Below are 19,358 nucleotides of genomic sequence, written 5' to 3'. Positions count from 1 at the left end.
TTAGTGCAAAAAAGATACCTTAATGCATATTAATTAAATAATGAAAAAAATTGATAAAACTGATACCTCCTTCTTTATGCACCTCAGTCCATGTGATTTTGAATCCTTTGGCCCCAAGAGCTCTGCTTGAAGTTAAAAATCTATCAAAAGATGTAACATTTACATGATCAAAAGATGTAACATTTACATTATCAAAGGATGTAACTTTTACATTAACAAAAAATGTAACATTTACATTATCAAAAGATGTAACATTTACATTATCAAAGGATGTAACATTTACATTATCAAAGGATGTAACATTTACATTATCAAAAGATGTAACATTTACATTTTTTGCAATTTGGTACATTCTACATGTGTCATCTGGTTATTTGCATGTATTGGGCTAGCATTGTGTGTGTATTGGGTGTTCTCCTCATTTAAAAATCAATACACAAATAAATACAGGTTTTAAAAAAAATTGATTTTAATGCAATTGATAAATATAAGCAGCAATGCTATACATATGCATCCAAAATAAGACCTCAATTGGACAATATATACTTTCAGAGTTTGAATTTTTCTCTTTTGGGGGGGGGGGGGGGGGGGGAAGGGTAGTGAAGATATCAAAAACAATGAAGAAATGAAATCTCTTAGTAAAAGAAATTGTATTTAAACCTTAAAACCTAAACATCTTTTAAACCAAAGTTAATATAAGCTCAATATATGCCATCTCAACACCTGTAAAAATAGAAGCCATAAAATAGTTGTAGTTTGATGGATGTTGCTGTTTGTCGATTTCTAGTTAATGACTTTTTGGGGGGAAATAATAGTTGTTTTAAAAACACAATAACACCCATTTCATGGGGCAGATTACAAAGCAATATATCGTACGGAAAATTAATGCAATTTGATAGGAAACATGCAGACTTCACTGTAAAAAAAATTATGGTAAAAATTTAAGAATTCCCAAACATCAAATATTTATAATTCATAGGCATATATTTTAAAAGTTAGAATTCTTTTAGAAAAAAAAAAAAGGGTGATTTATTTTCACATTGCTTCATGCTGCAAAATCTTTCCACCCTGGGATCCCCTGACCTATCCTGGAGGTTCCACCCCTCCCCCCACACACACACAACCACACCCCACCCCATATTACCCCTAATTAATCCCATTTCTTGACCTTTTCATTGTTATAATTAACATTTTATTGATCGAGCACTCACTCTAATTCAAACGTGTCATTGTTTGAGAGGAAGGGTTCCCCATCGAGTTTGCCACATTTCTCCTCAGGGGCCTCCACATACATAGTCGGGTACCGTGCGTTCCCCCGATATAACCGTAATACTGCATTTTGACAACCATAGTTAGACGTGGTCTCTTCTCTTGAAACTGAAAACCACACAAAAAATGTCTTCTTTATTTCTCAAGATTCAATACTGTACATCAGGGTCTCAGATGTCTGTTGATTGATCAATACTATACTGTAGATTCCTTATTTTATGTGCTATTAGTACTAATATCCATGTTCAAATGTTTTGCATCAAATGGCAAGAACATAAAAAATAGTGAATGGTGAATCTTTTAGCATAGTTTCATTTAGCTTACATCTCTCTGAAAAAAAAGCAAGGTTTTAATCTGTTTCATTTAGCTTACATCTCTCTGAAAAAAAGCGAATTTTAGCATAGTTTCATTTAGCTTACATCTCTCTGAAAAAAGCAAGGTTTTAAAATCTGTTTCATTTAGCTTACATCTCTCTGAAAAAAAAGCAATTTTTAGCATAGTTTCATTTAGCTTACATCTCTCTGAAAAAAAAGCAAGGTTTTAAAATCTGTTTCATTTAGCTTACATATCTCTGAAAAAAAAAGCAATTTTTAGCATAGTTTCATTTAGCTTACATATCTCTGAAAAAAAAGCAAGGTTTTAAAATCTGCTAGGCGTGATTCTTGCAAATAAGCACACATATTAATTTTGATATTATCAAACCCCAGCAAAAGCTGTCTTTTCCAGCTACGTTTAAATCTGAAACAATTTTTATTTAACTTTGCAAAAGAATATTGTTTTTAATTAAAGGTCAGTATTTTTTATTTAACCTTTTTGGAATATAGGCTCATATGCAATAAAGATAGACAACTCTCCCTTCTCATCTATTACAGTATTTACTTTCATAAACCCCCTTCATAAACCCATCCTTCAATCTAGTCACTGTAGATTTCTAATTAAACATGATTAATAAATATCTGCATAAAATTGCGATAAGGACATCTTGCAGATTTTATTAAATTCTCGCTTTTATTCTTTTGGATGGATGTAAAGTAAATATTACGTTGATAAAAATTTGGCGATCACGATTTATTTATATATTCTCGTGATTTGATGCAAAGCGGTTGAATCGCTGATTAAGTAATAATCATATAAAATAAGGAATCTACAGTTACTCTATTGAGCCAACACATTGGCGAATCAAAATGTAATATATCAACTCATTACCTGTGCCTTCTGTCTGGAAGGCAAAGAAATAGATGAGGATATCATTGAATGGAGAGCTGGCCTTGATGGTCCAGCGGCAGTAGGTCCTGCTGCTGTACTTCTCCGGGAAGCCAGGGCTGACGATGATTCCCCCGGTACCATAACTGTGCACCCTACCCCCGCAATCTGTCAGTGAAACAAAGTCTTCATCAAATTCATTTTGTAGGACCAGGTATGTGTTATACATTAAGGAGGCTAAATGGTTATGGTGGTTTTTGTAGCATTTTTCTACCTCCAGACAAAGAGGAGCCTGATTAATTTTAGCTATTACATATGATGTGGAATGCAATGTTATGCATAATTCAACAGAAAAAAAAGTGGTGTGTTCTTTTTGGCAAGATGTCATTATGATTATGATGTTGTGAATTATGTAGAACTGTATACAACTCGGCTTCCTTAACTGTGGATATACCATGGCCAAAACAAGACTAACACTTGGCATGTTGCCAAAAAGTAACAGCGAAAAATAATTTCTGATAACAGGCTAAAATTTCAAAATTTTAAAAGTAAAGTAAACTTTATAATTTTTTTTATTGACATTTGTTTTGATTATCCAATAAAAGTCATTTGCAAAAAACTCAATTATCTAGTCTTATTTTATTCAGTTGTCCATGCTGTGACATGTCAGACTGAATTGTAATTCATCTCTCTACGTATAAAGCACTAACTGTAACACTTACCTGTATTAAGTGAATCAGGATGAACAAATTCAAATCGGGCTTCAAACCCTGTGCTATTTTTGGAGTTCCGCCGGGAAATGAATTGAATTTCTAGCTGTTTGTGCGCCAGAATGGGACCCGGAAAACGTCTGCCACAGTGTTTCACTGAGTAGCTGTCCCCGGCTGTTCTACCGGAATGAAAAATTTCTAGAAAATCGTTGTTATCACATCTACAATGGAAAGGATGAAATCACGCATTTGACTCTTTCACAATGACTGAGACTAAAAATAATCCCTTTAACTGTCACAGCAATTACATAAAATTTTCAAAAGATGATCTTAAAGTCTAATTCAATATAAATCAATCTACCGGTATTATTATAATATCAAAATGCTTTCAATTTAAAATGGCAAAAAAATTAATTTCAATTTCTTTGAAACACTGGAGGTTTTTAATTAGTTTATTACCTTTTAAGAAAGGCATGAGGTATGAATGAAGAAAAGAAATATTGCCTTTTTCAAATTTTTCTTTTCTACAAGAATATTTGAGAAAAATAATATTGATGTATATAGATATTTATCACAAAATATAAAATGCACTAAAAACTTTTGAAACCTTTCAAAAGAAATGCGCATTTATGCGCAGCAGTAACATCTCAACGTACCCTAAATCATGATGGATTAACCTAATGTCAGGAATCGAAGCATGTACTTACGCTGTATCTTTCTCCCCAAGGAAGAAGGTATAAAATGAGATGAGAATTCGCTCCCCTGGCTCTGGACGGAATATATATCTACAATGCGTGTTGTCTGGATAGCGGAGTGGGTGATGTGGGGAATTAAAGGTGCCAGACTTGCTAGATTTGCTTGCGTATAAATATGTACACTTCCCTTCCTCTACATTTTCTCCTGGAATTCCGTAGTCTGCAATCCACAAACAAATTCATAAGTTGTAATTTGTTTTACTTTTAATTAGATAAATTTGTGCAGAGAGAGAGAGAGAGAGAGAGAGAGAGAGAGAGAGATGGAAAGGAGAGACAGAAAGAGGGAGAAGAGATGGAGAGAGATTTGTTGATTTACAAATTATCATATTCACTAACTGCTTGACCACTGAGAGCCAATCTATATTTGCTAATCTTAAACGTCTCCATAACTGAAGTCTGCATGCAAATTCAGAGTTCAATTTAGTCTGCATAATAGCTGTATAGGAATAGATGGCTATCAATATGTCATGGAATTGATTTTCTGACTCCAGGGAGGGTCTTTAATTAACCGTGCAAGACAGGAAAAAATGTTTCCATACTGAGATTTGCAGATTCCGGAATTTCTCCATTAGATAGATCTACATTTAAAACAATAAATAACGGCATACATCACTCCCATTCTCAAACAGTCACTTTAAATGGGTTGCCTAATCTGTTTGAGTAAATCGGTCAAACCACGTAGACCTAAAGCCTGTAAGGCTGGGCTGCTTTAAAGATCGAAGCAACAACCCTAGCTGCAAAATTAGGTTGGATACCCAAGCCGTATTGAATGCTGTGTACAATTTAACACTTGTTCAAGCTGTCAGCTACCATATTGTTCAATATTGTAGCTCTATAGTGTTAAGAATGGTAGCTAGCTGCTACAATTTTTAACACAATCAATATACATGAAGTTCAGAGATTATACTCTTACACAACTAAGATTTCACTGAAGATTGACTTGACTCAATCTCGTCACTGCATATTTCTTGGCATTTCATTAATTACAAAATAATGTATTTGTTTGTAGCATTAAAAAGACTTCTCTCAGTTTAAATCCTTGGATTAATAATCTCAAAAACGATTTTTGGTTCCATCGATCAAGTTTGAGCAATAAGCTGCTGAACTCCTAAACAGTAGATTGCTATTTAAACTTGCAGAACTTTAGTTGCAGATGTAAATATCTGCTATTACAATGTATTACTCATGGAAAGTAGCAACGAACCTTAGATCTACAGCAATATATAGATACATTGTCATGAGGAGAATAGGTTCATTAAGGACACATGAGACGTTCCTCAATTTTATATAATTTTCCTTGATATTTATAATTCTTAATTCCCAAATTTCGGAGCTAGAATATCTAGAATTTTCCTAAAAATAGCATGCAAAATGCATTTGAATGCTTTATATAAATAAAAGTCATACTATACATTTTCAATTTAACACTTTATATATAAATTAAAAAAAGAATCATACAGCATAAAAATATAACTATGAAATTACTAAGTGGAAATCTTCACATTGTGGAGATAGGAAAAAATAGAAAAATGGCAGATAGGTCGCGTGTGACCTTAAAATAAAATCAGATCTTTCTTAAATTTTTAGATATAATGGTGCTTAGCTACAAACTACCATATAGTAAAGAAAAAATCCATATATTTTAACTTTGAATATTTTTCTATTATAATGATATCTTTTTACAGAGCTCTTCTTCTTAATAATGATAAGGAGATTAAAATGGTCTACAAATAGCCCTGACCATCCAGCCCCCTTAAAATATACATGTATAAGCAAAACTGGACTTTTACGACAATATCTGATATTTGAATACCTGGTATAAACTCGTAGAAAGCACTGAATCCCCGACTCTCTCTAGCGTTGTCCGTGTTGAAGATGAGGACCAGTCTAGAGTTTTTGCTGCTGGTGTCCGGGGGGAGGTACGGCCCACAGTATCGCTCCTTGAATACCCGTGCGTCCGGCCGTCCTTCCTCGTCAATGGCCACATAGCCAGAGTTACAGCTGTATAGACACAAAAAAAATCACAATTATAGAAAACATCAATTGATCAACATGTAATGTTATGTAACTTAATATATTTTAAGAACTCAAAAAAAAAATTAAGGCTCAATTTTAGAATTCCAACAAGTAGCCAAAGTTATAGTTGTACATTGAAAATAATAAACAAAGCAAAGAACATCTTTTAGCATGTTTTTGTCCTTAGCACTGCAAATGGGTTGCAGTGGTTCAATTTTAGTAATACAAAAGGGTATACTGTAGATTCCTAATTAAACACGAGGAATTAATACCCGCGTAAAGTCGAGAAGAGCACCCTTCACAAATTTCAAAATCTCGCCATTATTTTTTGAGAGTTGAAAACTATGAGAAATTAGGATAAAAGTTCCACATTCCCGATTTTATATTCTCGCAATTTGATACAAAACAGCGGGATTGCAAAATTAAGTACTTGCGTAATATAAGGAATTTGTAGTACAATGTATAGTGCTAAAGGTTCAATTCTAGCAGTGCAAAAGGGTAGCATATAATTTCCACTTAATTCGATTACAGATGCAAAAATGTGGGAGCTAGGATAGCTATTTTCATAGTACGCAATTAATATTAAATAAAAATCATATTAATCATAATTTTGATAATGGAAGCTTGATCAAACAAATAATAATCACATTTTTTATTTAGCAAAAAATGTTTTAATAGCACTCACTTCCTCTCTGAAATGATATCTGGGGGCACATATGCATTCAGTGAGCTAAACTATAGAAATGTTGTAGGTATATATGCATGTACATAAACTGAAAACATACTGTGCGCCACATGAATTAAACAAGATATCTGTGAGCCAATGCTCACTAGTGATACCCCCGCTCTTATGTGAATATGCAAAATAAGCAAAGTCGACATTTAAAAGAAAGCTGGCATCCGATTGGTACAGAAGTATATCCCACAATATGGCATGCCTAAACAAATAGTGTGTTAAAATTTCAAGCATCTGCGATAAAAAGCTGCTGAGAAATCTTTGAGGAAAATTTGTTTGAAAATTTTGGCTAAAATAAACAAAGTACTCATTTAACAGGAAGTTGACATCCGATTGGTACAAAAATATATCCCACAATATGGTATGCCTTAACAAACACTGTGTAAAAATTTCAAGCATCTGCGATAAATAGCTGCTGAGAAATCTTTGACGGAAAGAACAAGGGACGGTATCGGCCGAAATCGGCCGAGAAATTCAACGATTTTTTAACTTAGGTATTTTATAAAAATATTTGATCATGTGCAAGAACTAGGATCAAAGCTAATATCGACTTGGCTGAAAATGACGTAATAAGTAATCGTGACGTCACAAAACAACGCGAAACACCGGCTTCTAAGCGAAATGTCGTTTATTTTAACGTAATATCGATATATTTTGATTAAATCTACCATTTTCACATGCATTAACCGCTTTTATATTTTTAATGTAATTTCATCAGATTAAAATATCACTCCACGCTTAATTTCGTGGCGGTTAATGTGTGTGAAAATACTCAATTTTTTAAAAACAATTAATCCGGAATTAGATACGCAACGTTATTATTCGTGATTTTACACAATATTTACGTTGGAAACGTTTGCTCAACAGCCGTGGATGTGAAAGCTCACAACGCTTATAGATGCTGATATCCATTATGTGATTAAGGTAAGATAATAAGATGGAATTTGTAGAATACTAGTATTTCATTTCTGAGCATTGTATAGTTTATACAATTTTCAATTAAATAAATACACCTACCAGTGATCGGTCTAACGCTACACAGTGCGCTCTCAACTCTTCTCTTCACGAACACGTACTCCGTGTTTATATAAACGGTTTAAAACGTTAGCATCACACAGGCAATTCCTTAAAATGTAGATATTATCATCTATTGTGTCTGAGTGTATGTTTACTGTTAACAATAAAGCAAATATTTTAGAGCTATTTAATAAATAGACAAATTACATGCATCATTCAGCCATCAATGCTGTAAGTGCAAAAAACTGAATATATAGATAAGGTTCAGGCGCGGAACTAGAAGTGGGTCGAGGGACTGGACCCTCCCCACCCCCTGAAAAATTCAAACTAAATAAATTTACAAATTACCAATAAAGGTCCCCCAACACACACCCCATCAAACTCTATTATCACTCTAAACCTTAGGAAAAAATTGGATTTACGCATGAAACTGTAAATCCTTATTAGCTTTATCAGGGATTAAAAGGTTTAATAAAATATAGCGACATGTGCACATGCATTTGTTCTTCAATAACAGGATAGAGGGACTTAATGGACTTAGAAGACAGAGCAAACTACGAAAAGCAAAACATTCAGCACTAGATAGTTCGTGCTAATCTTGTTAAATCATTTTTCTCAAATGCAAAGTGAAGAAGTTTATTCTGAATAAAAGGAATTCTATGTTATACCAGGAATACCGATGGATTACACGAAGCCTTTAATAGGGTGTACAAAATCATCGATAATGCGTCTATCATTTCAATAACAAACGATCCAAGCTATAAATCAGAATGTGTCATTTTTATTCACTTTTGTTTTAAAATCATCAAAATCACGACAGATTTCCTATGATTCATTGTATGAAAAAGGGCTGCTGAAATATGTTAGGGATATTGTACTTTACATTCAATTTAGTACATAGATTAAGTGAGAGAGAGAGAGAGAGAGAGAGAGAGAGAGGGAGAGAGAGAGAGAGAGAGAGAGAGTATAGAAATGATTAATTCCGACATAAACATATAACGTAAAATTCGCGAATACTTTTGTCATACCGCTGTATACATATATATTTACTGGTTTTATTTGTGTTTTCATATATAGTATGTGTAATTCAGCTGAAATTTATAACGGTAATTTTTTGTATATACAGTTTGTATACATTATAATATTTAAACATATTCATTTCAATCTAAGCGCCTCTTTTTCATGCGTGTCTATCATCCATCTACATTCATAGGCGTCGGAACCGTGGGGGCTAGGGGGGGGGCTTATTCCCCCCCCCCCCCACTTTTTTTGCAAAGTTAGACCTAACCATTAGGCACATAGCATCAGAGAGGGTTCAGCCCCCCCCCCCCCCCACACACACTTTTTGTCGCAGTAAACAGAATTGTTCCTAAATTTACATTGAAACGATTAAAATATTGAGAAGTTGGAGTCATAGGTATACTCCCCCCCCCCCCCCCCCCCCCCCACCCACCCACGGAGTATGAATTTCATGATTTGGAAAATTTTTGGTAGGTTACAATTTTTGTGGAACTATAGAAAACTCCCCCTCCCCCCTCCACGGATTAGGATTTTCATGACTTTGCGCTTGTTAAGATTTCTGAGGATTAGTCTAATTAGTCTAGCCCCCCCCCCCACTTTCAATTTGCTTCCGACGCCAGTGACCTTTGAACCATTGTTAGGTAGAGCATTAATAGTCTAAATATTTCTCTTTAAAATGTGCATTTTTATTCAAGGTTCTGAACCATGTCATCCAAACTTAGACCATACTCCTGTGTAACCTGTAGTAAGCGCGTAAAGACTAGTGAACGAAGACCGCTTTCTGGAAATAAAGCTCTTCGAAAATTTCTGTCCAAACGATTTGTGACTGACTTGAATGAAAGTGACGTAGTTTGTAATAAATGCAGGCAACTGTTTTACTATTCTCTGAAACAAGAATCCCAATACCCGGGACTCAATCCTAATTCTGACAAAGAAATACGTACGACACTTCCTATTCCGTCTACTGGATATCGACATGATGCTTGTGCAGTTTGTGAAAAGAAACCACGCAAACTTGTTGTCATTCCTGAACAGTCACGACTTGAGATGTTTGTACAACTTGGTGTGTTCATGAAAGAAGGTTCAAGATGTTGTCCTACTCATATTCATGGCGGGCATATGACCTCAGAGGCGTTAAATCAAGGCGTGTCGGATAGAATTAGAAAATCAACGTCTTTCAGTGTTGAAGGCATGAACCATCTCCTCGACAGTCTCAGAAATTATGCAAAAAGAAATGCTTCTATTCGTCTAGATTTTGACAGCGAGGCCTCACTAACGTCAGAGGATTATCATAATCTTACAGGATTGACCCGAACCCAGTTTGATGATCTAATGGCTAATGTTTTGGAAATAAAGTCTTCAAAATCTAGAAGCATCCGCACTTGTGTTGCGATTTTGCTGATGAAATTGAGATGTGCCTTGGACAACAAGATGCTGGCTACCCTTTTTAATATGAAAAAATGGCAGGTGCGTTAATACATGTAATAATGTTCTTATTGATCATAAGTGGATTTGAGGAAGGGGGGGGGGGTATTTTGGACTTGATAATCCCCCCTATAAACTTAATATATATATATATATATATATATATATATATATATATATATATATATATATATATATATATATAGTCTCCAAATGAAAAAGACAACTTTTGATATGTATATTTTGTTGTTTTTATAGGTACGCAGAGCCGTTTCTTCAGCCAGACGTTCCCTTATGAGTGACTTTGTACCACATAATTTAGGTTTCGGACATATTTCCCGCGAGGACGTCATAGCCAAGCATACAAGGCCACTAGCACAGGAACTGTTTTCATCTGGTCTGGCGAACTCTATACCAGCGTTGCTTGTTTTAGATGGGACGTACATATACATCCAGAAGTCCACCAATTTCAGCTTCTCCAGACGTTCCTTTAGCTTACATAAGCACAGGCCGCTTGTGAAACCCATGATGGTTGTCACAACATCTGGCTATATTGTGTCCGTCCAGGGTCCATATCTGTCTGACTCCAAAAACAACGACGCCGGTATCCTCAACCATATGATTAAGAAAAATGCGGAAGAAATGAGGAGCTGGTTAAATGATGGTGACACGTTTATTGTTGATCGTGGCTTCAGGGACAGTGCTGATGTTTTATCTGATATTGGTATCCGGATGGAGATGCCATGTTTCCTTAGAGGTACAAAGCAACACACAACCGAGGAATCGAACAGTTCCAGGTTGATAACCAAGGTAGAATTTTTAATTGATTCAAAACATAAATATGTAAAATTAATTTGGTTCAAATTCATTATTAAATCATATGCGTTGTATATTATGTGTATGTAAATGATGCATGATAATTTTTTTCATAATCTTTAAAAGGTGCGCTGGGTGGTGGAGTCAGCAAACGGCAGAATTAAGCGGTGGAAGTACCTTGACAGGACTGTGTCTAATACACAAATACCGTTCATAGGGGATTATGTCCGCATTGCCGCCGCTCTCTCTAACAAATACTGTCCTCCGTTAAGTTCTGGAGTAGCTGAAGATGATCAAGCAATTGCATCCAAAATGCTTTATCTGTCACAAAAAGGAAACGAGCTTCGAGAATTAGTGGAAAATGAGGGCTGGGACAGAAGATCTTCTCTGTGGAAAGCGATGGATGCCGATGATGTAGCCACCGACTTCCCCATTCTAACTGAAGAGGAAATCCGCAACATCACATTAGGAACTTACCAAGTTAAGATGGCTAAGGCCTACTCACACGAACATTTACAGGAAGATGGCGCATATGACATTCTCATAGCAGAAGATGTACAAAATATCATCGGCGCAAAGATTCAAAGTCGCCACGTTTCGGCCAAGAAATATCAGTGTTGGATACACCACCGTGAAGGAGCGATTCTTTCCTGGTACTGCAAATGCAAGGCAGGGTCCCGTGTAGTCGGATGCTGCGCGCATATTTCAAGTGTTCTGTGGTACCTTGCATATGCACGACACCAGTCCACACCGGTGAAAGGAGTTCGTAACTGGGCGGACCACCTGGATGATGCAGCCCGTGTTGTTGATGAGTCAGACAGTGGATCAGAGAGTCCGACGGAGGAATAAATGTTGAATGCACTTTAAAATTGTTCTAATTAATATCAGTGTTAATCCTATTATCTTGATAAACGTGAATTGGTTTAAAGTTTTCCACTGCTATATCATTAAATGTTCTCCCTTTTTCCTTATCTCTCATGTTTTGTTATGTATATGAAATGAAAATGAACACATGAATATAGTTGACAAACAATATCAAACTGAATAATTATAATGATACAGTAGTTTTACCGGTAACGTTTATTTGCCAGTATCAAATAATTTGTAGAAAAATTACTGGAGAAAAATTAGGAGTTTTGTTTTAATGCCTACTAGGTAATTATAAAACGTAAATGAATAGTCTATCCTTGTGTGGAAATATTTAACATTGCACGATTATTTACCACATTTTTTTAAAGTTAAAAATGTAACCAAGATTTGAGATGCAGAGAAAACGAAAGTGTGAAAACAAGACTTAGTAAGCTTAATTAAAAAAAAAAACCAAGTGCGTCATATGCATGGAGCCACAGCAAGTAGATAATTAGTAATTGGAACCTATAATCGTATCAAATGATAATTGAGCTTTGAATGAAATTACGACTTCCAAAAGAACCACGTGTTGTTTGCCTTGTTTGGTTCAGTTCGATAGAAGTACGTGTATTATATTGAGCGGATATTGGCGGGGTATTGACGTTTCTGAAGTTTGATCAATCGCAACTTCTCGGGCCTTCCCGGCAGGCTCGGAAAAACACCTCGAATGTATTAACATTACCGGATGTTAGAATTTTATACAAAATGGAGTCGCTTCTCATTAAAATAAGTATCGGCTAGAAAGCCTTATAAGTCGCTTCTGTGTTATATTTTAGGGTAAATCATTTACTTTAATGAAGTCTAGCTTACATCTCAACAGATCGTAAAATGTGTTGTATTTATATCAAGTTTTATAAAAAGGGGGTTGTCATGGACGCCTAGGTAATACATTCGAGGTGTTTTTCCAAGCCTGCCGGAAAGGCCCGAGAAGTTGCGATTGAAGTTTGATACCACAATTTTGAAGAACAAAGAAACATGATTTTAACAACAAATTAAAACATTCGGATTTCCGACTATAATAGTCGTATGTAGACGAAACCGCCTACTGATTTGTTACAGGTTAAAAAGACTGTAGTGGGTTTTTTTCTAATGAAAAAAATTAAAGTATCTGATGTAAATACATTCAATATGTCTCGGTAGTAAAAAATAAACATACATTTTTGCAATAGATGAAGTATTCTAACTGGAATATACGAAAAAATTAAGTATACAATAAGTAAATGAGAGAATTCGAAAGAGAGAGAGATGGGGGGGGGGCGTAAATAATCTAACTTTTGTTACTTGAATACGAGCGTTTTATGGTGCAGCATAAACTTTCATGTGTAAACAAGTCGACCTTTTCATTCTCCCTGGACATCAAGAATAATTATTCTAAATAGCGATAGAATTAACTTAAAAAAATTGTACGCACTATCATTTATTTTTGGATGATTGACGGTTATATAACGGAAATGAGATGCGTAATTGACGTCGTGTCATATAGAACGAATGTCAAAACTAACGTAATGAATTCTTAACACCGCCTTTTAGCACTAAATCCGTGTTGTTAAACATGATCAGATATAAACAAGTTATATATCATTAGAAAAAGAAAATTCTCAACTATGACTCGTATAAACCTCATTGTCTTTCAAGATTCGGCCAAATTCCGTCAATAACAGCCCTTGTTCTTTGTTTGAAAATTTTGGCTAAAAATAAATAAAGTCGTCATTTAACAGGAAGTTGACGTCCGATTGATACAAAAATATATAGCACAATATGGCATGCCTAAACAAAAAGTGTGTTAAAATTTCAAGCATCTGCGATAAATAGTTGCTGAGAAATCTTTGACGGAAATTTGTTTAAAAATTTTGGCTAAAAATAAACAAACTACTCATCAAACAGGAAGTTGATGTCTGATTGGTACAAAAATATATCCCACAATATAGCATGCCTATATAAATACTGTGTAAAAATTTTAAGCATCTGCGATAAACAGTTGCTGAGAATTCTTTGACAAAAATTTGTTTGAAAATTTTTGCTAAAAATAAACAAAGTCGTCATTTAACAGGAAGTTGACGTCTGATTGATACAAAAATATATCCTACAATATGGCATGCCTATAAAAATACTGTGTAAAAATTTCAAGCATCTGCAATAATCAGTTGCTGAGAATTCTTTGATAAAAATTTGTTTGAAAATTTTTGCTAAAAATAAACAAAGTCGTCAATTAACAGGAAGTTGACGTCTGATTGGTACAAAAATATATCCCACAATATGGCATGCCTATAAAAATACTGTGTAAAAACTTCAAGCATCTGCAATAAACAGTTGCTGAGAATTCTTTGACGAAAATTTGTTTGAAAATTTTTGCTAAAAATAATAAAGTAATCATTTAACAGGAAGTTGACGTCTGATTGGTACAAAAATATATCCCACCATATGGTATGCCTTAACAAACACTGTGTAACAATTTCAAGCATCTGCGATAAATAGTTGCTGAGAAATCTTTGACGAAAATTTGTTTGAAAATTTTGGTTAAAAAATAAGTAAAGTCGTCATTTAACAGGAAGTTGACGTCCGATTGGTACAAAAATATATCCCACGATATGGCATGCCTTAACAAACACTATGTAAAAATTTCAAGCATCTCCGATAAACAGTTGCTGAGATAAATGCGACAGAAATTTTTGTTACGGACGGACAGACAGACGGACGGACAGACAGACACACAAGGGTAAAACAGTATACCCCCTCTCCTTCGGAGCGGGGGTATAATAACTTTGCCTTGTTTATTTGCTGCATGAATGTATTGCTGTAAGGTGATCAGAAACAGTAAATCAGAGTATGTAGTGATAAAATATAAAAATGATAAGCAGGGCTTGGATTTTAACAAATGGATCTTTCATTGCTTTTATGTAGTACTGGTAAATTTATATATAGCTTAAAAGTGGCATAAAACAAAACGGAGACTTTAAAACGCTGTATGTTACAATTGAGTTAATCTGACATATGTATGATGCAGTATGTCACTCACTCTGCATGGTGTTCATGCATTTTAGCAACAATGTTTCATTAATGATGCATACAAAATGCACACATTATATATTATATACATATACACAATGTCATGTATCCAATATTAATAACGCATTTCTCCAATTTTCTTCCTGACATTGGGTATACTCCGGTTTTCATGCAGTGTCAGCAGCTAGATTGTGTGATTCCTGATTGACAGCTATACTTTTTATAATTCAAAAACTTCCGTCCATAACATACATTTTTCATTCGTAATATATCAAAGTTTTTTTTTATACTTCCAGTGTTTCTCACCTATATATACTTAAAGGCTGAAAAAATTAATACAGAAAGACATACTTACTCGGGCATGCTGCCAGGAATGGAGAAATCGGTGAATTTGATCTTGACTTTTTCCAGCCGGTCTTGGCTGTAGTGTCCGTCGATGTAATAAATACAGGTGATATTGACAGGGAAGTTTTTGGGGTACCTTGGGGAATTAATGGTCCCGTTCCTTGAACTATTGCTGATTACTCTCATATCACAGGCTGTGAAAGACAATTAAGATTCAATAATTGTAAATCAAGAAAAATATTGTTTTTTAAAAAACACTTTTCATGGGCCCCCTATATTGTATTATTTGTGTATCCTTTTAATTGTTCATTCTGACCATTTACAAAGAATTTGACCTTGAACTATACTTGTAGCCAAATTATCTCTGACCTTGAACTTTCAAGGTCACCAAAAAATAGAATTTGCATCTTGTTAACGTTATAAACAAATAGCTAGGCACGGACTGGAAAACATTAAATTTGAAAGGAAGGAAACCTGTCCCCCAAGAAGCTCCTGGCTTCTTATAATGACCGAAATGTTGCATACTTATAAAACATTTACAAGAAATTAATTTAATATACAAAATTTTAATTGTACAACCAAAATGATATTACTGCTTTGTGTAAAAATTTGAACTGAAGGTCAAATGATACTTTTTATGTAAATTTTAAAGCACTGTTGATTTTTTTCACTTTTTAATTCGCTAGAATAAATTGATAAAGGAAAGGTGAAGCTGCGTGATTTTAATTGATATATTACCTGTTCCTCTGATGTGGTACATATTTTGAGACTCAGCTGGCTTATCTGAAAAAATTGTAAAACTTGTGTAAATTAATTGTCTATAAACTTGTCCAAATTCATTATATAACCTTATCTGAACAAAATTTCATCTTCATTCTTATATTAGAATAGCATAATGATACTTTTTTTTCTTTATTTCTAGAAATAAGACAAAGAATATCAAATTTCTAGGCATCTTTTGTAGAAAAAGATAATGATCGAAAGATAGAATATCACGTTACATATCCTATCCCCTCAAATGTTACATTTATTAAATGTTTTCAGGAAAATACTAGTATATTGATGATATTTTAAAATTAATCACTATCTTTATATAAGAAGAATGAAAATGGTATAAAAACAATCAATAACAAAAATATTGCTGACCCATATTGATGAGGTCTTGTCGGAAAGAGAAAGACACATTAAATCCTCTTCTGTTGAATTTATAATCAACGCTGGAATCGTAAGGGTCGTTGGCTAGTCCCATTCGCCCAGTCCTAGTTATAAACTCTAAATATAGGTGCTCTCCAGAGGAGAAGAAAGTCACTGGGCCGTGCTCACCACAGAATTTGCCAAGAACTGGAGCGTGTCGGGTAGGTCCATCGTACACAGTCAGTGAATCGTAGGGACAGCTGTTAAATTTAAAGTAGATGCTTGAATTAAAACTTACAATTTATATTATTATCACTGTATGGTATATAACATGTACATTTACTGTACAAGAACATGTTCTTGTTGGGTTAAAATTTCGTTGATTTTTAACCAAAAAAATTTTTCGTTGGCATTTAATTTCATCATATCATAATTTCTAAAATGTATAACATATCAACTCGATCTGTATTTATCAATACTTGGAATTAAAAATTCATCATTGATTTAATTTTGTTCATTTATACTGTCAACAAAAAAAACAAAATTAAAACCTCAACGAATATTTTTGCTTCTACATTAATTCACAGGACTTAACTGTACACATACATAATTGTATTCCAATTGTTTGTCTATTCTTTTTAGCGCTCTCTTTGATGGAGAGTGTTTTTCCCTAAAATCATGTATATATATAGCTCAGGTGCCATTTCTTCTGGTAATTAAGTGCATATTTATATACATGCATGTACGAATAAAAATCAACTTTACGTTCAATATCATACATATGTAAAAACTTAATGTGATCTGCTTACAGTATATTTCAAATACTCAAAAGGGAATTGGAAATAGGAGGGGGCTCAGTATATTGCAGCCATAATATTTTGAACCCCCTTTCCAATAGCAATTGAAAAGCAGAAGGGGGTTCAATATTAATCGTGGCCATATATATTTAACCTGGGGTTATAAGGGGCCGGTCAATAAAATGCAGCAATATTTTGAACCTTTAATCATTCCATAATTTAAGCATTCAAATATATATAATTATACAATAAGTGACATATCTGATTTTAATTTCAAATGACACTCAACAGATTTGAGATTTCCAAGATTTAATTAATTAAAAAAATACTTGATGTATTAAAAATTACATTATATATTTTTTAAACTATAAGAAAATTCACTTTAGGGTTAATAACATGTACATTATAATACATCAAATTTGCATGATAATTAATACACTGCAGGAATATTTCTAATCAAGCAATTACATATACATTGTACCTTACAGTCAGTACTGCATGGCCATAATATACTTTTAAATTATATAAAATATATTTAAATCAAAAGAGCTTTCTGAGATTATCAAACAAGTTAATATTTTACTGACATTATAAGAGTCTGACCTAACCTTTTATACTGTAAATTCCTTATTTTACGCGAGTACTTAATTCGGCGATTCCCCTGTTTTGCATCAAATCCCGATAATATAAAATCATGAGAATATAAAATCTCGAGCACCAATTTTTTGTAATGGTATTATATAGTTCAAAACTGCCTGAAAAATAAGAGGTAGATTTTAAAATCAGTGAGGACTACTTCTTGCGATTTTACGCGGAAATTAATTCCTTGTGTTTAATTAGGAATTTACGGTATTGAGATCTGTGCGATTTCTGATGAAGCTTTTTTTTTGGTGTGAAGGAAAGTTCTATTATAACTGTTTCGCATAAAACAACCCATTACAACATGATAATCAAATAATCTAAATCTGAGCAATTCCCTCGGCACGTTAAGCGAGTGAGAAGTCCGATGTTATACGACTCTTACAACCATTCCTAGAACTAACGTATGTGACAGTGTCATAAATTTAATTAACAAAGTTGAAGGCAGTAAATGTCTATTGATTTTTTTTTCCATTTTCAGTGCAAAACTGGCCATGGAAACATAGTTTTTTATTAGCAGTGTTTATAAAAAAAAAAAAAGGTTTGTTAGAATTCAAAAACACGCATTCTGACACAAATTTCTATTTGATATGATATAATAGTCTAATCAGGCATTACATTGCTCACAATGCTTTATTTTTGTCTGTGTAATTCATTGCTATCTAAATTTTCTCATAACCACCAACAGTGTTAACACTGCAATTCATTATATAATGAAGTTTAAACTAACACATTAAATGGATCAACTGCACAACTTTTGTGTCAGAAGTGCAAATTAATGTGATATTTCATCCTTTCAGCTAGCTATTATACAGTAAAACATAGATACAACCCCCCTCCCCCCCCCCCCTCCCACTCCCTTTGTAAATTGTAATTTCATAAATAAATTCACACATATATATATATACATGTAGTAAAATTACCTAAAAAGGTCTTAGACTTTTAAAAATATATATGTTATACACATGTACACATATATATAATTAAGTGCATTGAATTTGAAATCCTCTTTTTAATAATTGTTTCCATGCATGATGATGATAAAATTTTACTAAACTTTATAGCAATCATAAAAAGAAAACGAAACAAAACAAAAAAACAAAAAATGCAAACATTTCTACACCACTTACTAGTCCCCTCCATGAAATAGGGAGAAGTCATTAAAGCTGATCTGGATTCTCTCCCCTGCCACTCCGTGTAATCCATATGAACAATTAAGGTTGTCTGGATAAACTCCGGGGTACGTAGGGGATAGGATTTGGCCTTTTTTCTCGTAAATGCTTTCTATTGTGAACTGGCAATATTGATTTGGGGATTTGGTTCCAATTTCATAAATTGCTGGAAGTCAAAATTAAATTTTAACATTATAATTAAGACACCTGAGCTAGTAATTGAAATTCAAAAGTGTAATGGAATGGGAGAAATAATGAGAGTCCAGATGGGGATTCGAACCAAGGTCAGGTCCATAATTATTTCAATCCTCTTATTACATCTGATGTCGTGCCAATTTAACCCCTGGAAATAACTCCTGCCAGGGGAACACAACCTAGAATAACCTTTG

The 19,358-nt window shown here is 33.9% G+C and overlaps 2 protein-coding genes across 10 annotated transcripts in view; one reads left to right on the top strand and one right to left on the bottom strand.

Annotated features, from left to right (window-relative positions):
- Window positions 1-19,358, bottom strand: part of LOC105339407 (dorsal-ventral patterning tolloid-like protein 1) — a 61,005-nt gene that overhangs the window by 8,949 nt on the left and 32,698 nt on the right. For all 9 annotated transcript variants that reach the window (XM_034477835.2, XM_011444934.4, XM_011444979.4 and 6 more), the window contains 10 exons: window positions 18,928-19,135; window positions 16,374-16,621; window positions 15,966-16,010; window positions 15,238-15,421; window positions 5,751-5,938; window positions 3,890-4,097; window positions 3,195-3,403; window positions 2,476-2,640; window positions 1,212-1,377; window positions 67-140 (listed from right to left, as the gene is read on the bottom strand). In XM_034477835.2, coding sequence (XP_034333726.2) covers window positions 67-140; window positions 1,212-1,377; window positions 2,476-2,640; window positions 3,195-3,403; window positions 3,890-4,097; window positions 5,751-5,938; window positions 15,238-15,421; window positions 15,966-16,010; window positions 16,374-16,621; window positions 18,928-19,135 — 1,695 coding nt within the window. The remainder of the gene's footprint in view (window positions 1-66; window positions 141-1,211; window positions 1,378-2,475; window positions 2,641-3,194; window positions 3,404-3,889; window positions 4,098-5,750; window positions 5,939-15,237; window positions 15,422-15,965; window positions 16,011-16,373; window positions 16,622-18,927; window positions 19,136-19,358) is intronic.
- Window positions 9,432-12,381, top strand: LOC105321361 (uncharacterized). Its single transcript, XM_066071319.1, has 3 exons — window positions 9,432-10,193; window positions 10,410-10,961; window positions 11,094-12,381. The coding sequence occupies exons 1-3, from the start codon at window positions 9,432-9,434 to the stop codon at window positions 11,814-11,816; spliced, it is 2,037 nt and encodes a 678-aa protein (XP_065927391.1). The 3' UTR covers window positions 11,817-12,381.

This window comes from Magallana gigas, chromosome 9 (assembly GCF_963853765.1).
Source record: "Magallana gigas chromosome 9, xbMagGiga1.1, whole genome shotgun sequence".
Taxonomy (NCBI): Eukaryota; Metazoa; Mollusca; class Bivalvia; order Ostreida; family Ostreidae; genus Magallana; species Magallana gigas.
The sequence above is the reverse complement of the archived record's forward strand: the minus strand, read 5'-3'. Positions and strand labels throughout refer to the sequence as shown.

Bases quoted from the DNA above. Each gene is read 5' to 3' on its own strand.
- LOC105321361 (XM_066071319.1), top strand. From the start codon at position 9,432: ATGTCATCCAAACTTAGACCATACTCCTGTGTAACCTGTAGTAAGCGC. The intron at 10,194-10,409 runs GTGCGTTAATAC...TTGTTTTTATAG, and splicing joins TTAATATGAAAAAATGGCAG to GTACGCAGAGCCGTTTCTTC. The intron at 10,962-11,093 runs GTAGAATTTTTA...AATCTTTAAAAG, and splicing joins GTTCCAGGTTGATAACCAAG to GTGCGCTGGGTGGTGGAGTC.